The sequence below is a fragment of the Paroedura picta genome, chromosome 4 (genome assembly GCF_049243985.1).
Source record: "Paroedura picta isolate Pp20150507F chromosome 4, Ppicta_v3.0, whole genome shotgun sequence".
In the NCBI taxonomy this organism is placed as follows: domain Eukaryota; kingdom Metazoa; phylum Chordata; class Lepidosauria; order Squamata; family Gekkonidae; genus Paroedura; species Paroedura picta.
In genome coordinates, this window is record NC_135372.1 from 3261844 (window position 1) to 3266431 (window position 4588).

General features: G+C 52.4%; 1 protein-coding gene across 1 annotated transcript; it reads left to right on the forward strand.

Annotated features, from left to right (window-relative positions):
* LOC143834703 (potassium voltage-gated channel subfamily V member 2-like) lies at positions 1-4379 on the forward strand. Its single transcript, XM_077331381.1, has 2 exons — positions 1-1251; positions 3846-4379. The coding sequence occupies exons 1-2, from the start codon at positions 1-3 to the stop codon at positions 4377-4379; spliced, it is 1785 nt and encodes a 594-aa protein (XP_077187496.1).
* Positions 4380-4588: the final 209 nt, after the last annotated feature.

The following is a 4588-nucleotide window of genomic DNA, read 5'->3' on the forward strand; positions in this document are numbered from 1 at the left end:
ATGAGGCAAGCCTCCAAGAGGCGCTTGAGTCTCTCGGCCAACATAAAAATTGGGGAATGTCACAAGTGCTGCCAGTCCCATACAGAGGGGGACACGTACATCCCATTTGCACAGGAGAATCTGGTGAAGAAATGGAGCTCTATGCCTGACATGGCCGACAGGAAGCGGGACAGAAGCAACGCCGTGTCTCGGCGGAACCAATTTGTCCTCAACCTCAACGTCGGGGGGAAATGTTTCCAGATCACCTGTAAGGTGGCCGCCAAGTACCCCAACACGAGGATTGGCCAGCTGGCCCTCGCCAAGGACCCCACGAAGAAGCTGGAACTTTGCGACGACTATTTGGTGCTGAAGAACGAATACTTCTTCGACCGTGACCCGCTCATGTTCCACTACATCTTCCACTTCTACCGCAGTGGAGTGCTGTGGATCAAGGACGAGCTCTGTCCAGCCAACTTTGTGGATGAGATCGAGTACTGGGGCATCCACATCAAGTACACCCAGAGATGCTGCCGCATCCTCTTTGAGGAGAAACAGGACGAGCTGTCCGAATATCTCAAAGTCCAACGGGAGCTGGAGGCAGAAGTGGAGCCGACGAAAAAGGGGGAGCACTTTGATGGCAAATGCATGGGCAATTTCCGCAGGACCGTCTGGAACCTGATCGAGAACCCCTACTCCTCCATCCCCGCCAAGATCATCGCCGTCATGTCCAGCTTCTTTGTCCTCATCTCCATCGTCGGCATGACGCTGAGCACCGTTGAGGAGATGCAGCACAAGGCCAGCAAGAATTGCTTGGAGCAGCTGGAGGCCATCTGTGCCATCTTCTTCACCCTCGAGTACGTCATGCGCATCATTTCCACCTCCACGCTCCACCAGTTCCTGCGGGCAACGTTCAGCGCCATTGACATGGTGGCCATCCTGCCCTTCTACATCCAGATGCTCTTAGAGAACCTGGGCGAGGGGGACACAGACTACCACGAGGAGCTGCACAAGATGCGCAGCGTGGGCAAGCTGGGGAAGGTCCTCAAGCTGATCAAGCTGATGCGCATCTTCCGCATCCTCAAGCTGGCCCGCCACTCCACCGGCCTGCGGGCCTTTGGCTTCACCATCCGGCAGTGCTACCAGCAGGTCTGCTGCCTCCTCCTCTTCATTGCCATGGGCGTCTTCACCTTCTCCGCCCTGATGCATTCAGTGGAACATGATGTCCCTGGCACTGACTTCACCAGCATCCCTGACGCCTGGTGGTGGGCAGCCGTAAGTCATAGAGTCATAGAATCCTAGAGTGGGAATGAGCCACACAAGCCAGCTAGTCCAGCTCCCTGCTCAGTGCAGGATCAGCCTAAAGCAGGCAGGATAAGAATCTGTCCAGCCGTTGCTTGAATACAGCCAGTGAGGGGGAGCTCACCACCTCCTTAGGCAGACAATTCCACTGCTGAACTATTCTGTGACTCCCCCCCCCCCAAATATCTATCTGGTACTGTTCTACATGTAGTTTGAAGTCATTCCCTACGGATTCTCTCTTCTGCTGCTAACAGGAACCGTTCACTGCCCTCCTCTAAGGGACAACCCTTCAAATACTTCAAGAGAGCCATCGTGTTCCCCTCTCAACCTCCTCTTCTCCAGGCTGAACATTCCCAAGTCCCTTTATCTTCATCCCCAAAGTCAGAATATGGCTGAATCCGGGGCCCACCTCCATTTGCTGGGAGCCAGGCCACGGAGTCAGTCCTCTCAAAATGGATCACATGTGTCTGTATCCCAAGTGAGACCACCAGAGTATAGCCAAAACCTGGAAGCAACCTTTCCAAAATCTTAGAAAAATTGAGCTGTACCCAGCAAAACTTTTATTTGTCTAGACGTTGCCGTGGCTTGAACCCATGGCATCCTGTGTGCCCGCTGGTTGCTAGAGACCCGCTCCACCAGAGCACCACGTCTTCATGGTTATGCTTAAGTCGTCATATGCCACTGTCAGGGGATGCAAATCTGCAGGAAAGGCAGTGAGGTTTCCCTCCACTTCAGGTTCCTCATCAAAAATACCTTGGATATTATTTGTTTATTATTTATTATTTTGGCTTATTACCCACCACTCCCATTATTGGCTTGTGGCAGGTTATAATAGTCCAAGTTAAAAGCCCCATTAAAACCCCATTAAAACACTTCCGGATATTCATCCAATACAGAACGGACTCCTAAAAGATTTAAAAATCATGGCAGTCAACAACCCACTCACCCCCAAAAATCTAGTACAGGAGTGGGAGGAGGGAGCACAGATCACATTATGGGGGCTTATGCTCTTAGGACTGGAGGGCCCATCAGATCTTCCTTGCCATGCCTCAACCGTAGACCTGGCGGAAGAGCTCCATTTTGCAGGCCCTGCAGAAAGTTGGAAGTTCCCGCAGGGCCCACAGCTTCTCTGGGAGCTCATTTCACCAGGTAGGGGACAGGACTGAAAAGGCCCTGGCCCTAGTTGATGCCAGGCGTGCCTTCCTGGGGCCAGGAATGACCAATAAGTTAGTCCGATATGTGGGGCCCAGACCGCGAAGGGCCTTGAAGGTCAAAACCAGAACCTTTAATCAGATTTATCGTATGACATCTACATCATGCATCCAGGAGATGCGAAGATGCTTCGGCTGCCCGGCAATTTTGCCACTGCCTGCCCCAGTGAAGATCACCCTTCCAAGTGCAACCCAGAACTGACCCTGCTTAGATTGCTAGATCTGGCGGGACTGAGCTTGCCTGGGCTATCCAGGTTGGGTAGAAAAGCCTGAAACGGGACGTAATAAACCAAGTAGTTCAGGCCTTTCCTGCAATTGGCACCATGTGTCCCTTGTGGTTTGGGAGAGGGTGGCAGGAATCCCCTGCCTGGGGCATGGACTTGGAGGGGAGAGCTTGGAGGGGAGAGCTGATGCTTTGCATGTGTGTGAAGGGAGATGGACGGATCATGACATAGCACAGAAGAACACGCAGTGGGTATGGGACTCCAGGTTGAGGATGGCATCCTTGGCCTATTCTGCACACACAGGATAATGCACTTTCACTGTGCTTTGGGAGCTGGATTTTCCTGTGTGGAACAGAAAAATCTTCTAAAGTGCTTTGAAAGTGAATTATCTATTGTGTGCAGAATCGGCCTCTAGTGGGAATTTCAGGAGGTTTTTGTTAGTCACCAGCCACACAGAGGATGCTCCACTTATATGGACCTGATCCAACCACGTTCTGCTAAGGCATTTGTTCAATGAGGATCAGCAACATTCATGGAAGAGGTGGTGAAATCTAGCCATGATGGTTAACCATGGTGGTCAGATGGAATCTGTGTTTTCGGAGGCAGTCTACCTTTTTTTGAGCCAGCTGTGCTGAGATGCCTGTTGAATCAATGAACGAACGAACGAACGAATGATGGCTAAGGTACAAATGGCAGATGCAGGCTATTACATAGAATCATAGAATCATAGAGTTGGAAGGGGTCATATAGGCCATCTAGTCCAACCCCCTGCTCAACGCAGGATCAGCCCTAAGCATCCTAAAGCATCCAAGAAAAGTGTGTATCCAACCTTTGCTTGAAGACTGCCAGTGAGGGGGAGCTCACCACTTCATTAGGCAGCCTATTCCACTGCTGAACTACTCTGTAAGTTATATACAAAACCTCTCTCCCTGACATTTTGGGGTTTTCTCTGCCTCTTACAATAGCCAATCATTTTGTGATTGGCTCCATCTGCTGAGGCAGCCATTTTGTGCCAGAATTCCAAAGATGCCTGCAAGTCTGAACAAGGTTGGGGATTCTGGGTTTATTCTTTAGGTCCAGACAAGAAAACAGACAGAGCTCTTATTCCGTCCTTCTCCTTCCTCCCTCGCAGGTTAGCCTCTCCACTGTGGGCTATGGAGACACAGTGCCGGACACAGTGCTGGGCAGGATGGTGGCCTTTGCGTGCATCTCTTTCGGCATCATCCTCAACGGGATGCCCATCTCCATCCTCTACAACAAGTTCTCCGACTATTACGCCAAGCTCAAGTCCCACGAGTACGAGGCCACCCTCTCGCTCAAGCACTCCAGGAAGCTCCACCTCAAGCGGAGAGCGTGGCGGAAGTTCCTGGAGTGTTGCTGCCCGGAGGACTACCTCACCTGCCAGCCAGCAACAGATCACCCCAGCCGCCAACGCTCCTTGCCCCAGTCCGACCACCTGGGACACCCTGTTGTCCGCCAACCGCAGCACAGTTACCAGCCCCTGCTTTCCGATCCTCACTCCCCCCGCCTTCAGGGCTACCACGACCACCACTACCCTGCCTACTACAGGGGTCATCACGCCCACCTGAAACTTCCCACGTCGCACCCACCACGTTCCGGCCAGCCCATCTCTCTGCACGCTACCCGCCCCAAGCAGCAAGAGTAGCCTGGTGATGGTGAGCTTCTGACTGGCGTTGTCTCTCCGGTGTCTCGGGAAGAGAGAGGCCTTTCCCACCTCTGTTGTCTGAGAATTTTCAGCTGGGGATATAAGCTGGGGGGGGGGGGTCTTTCTGGGTATGCAAAGCTACTGATGCTAAAGAGGAGAGCAGAGGTGTGGATTTTGGCTCAGGAATAGGAGAAGGTACCTTCTGCTAT

Bases quoted from the DNA above. Each gene is read 5' to 3' on its own strand.
- LOC143834703 (XM_077331381.1), top strand. From the start codon at position 1: ATGAGGCAAGCCTCCAAGAGGCGCTTGAGTCTCTCGGCCAACATAAAA. The intron at 1,252-3,845 runs GTAAGTCATAGA...CCTCCCTCGCAG, and splicing joins ACGCCTGGTGGTGGGCAGCC to GTTAGCCTCTCCACTGTGGG.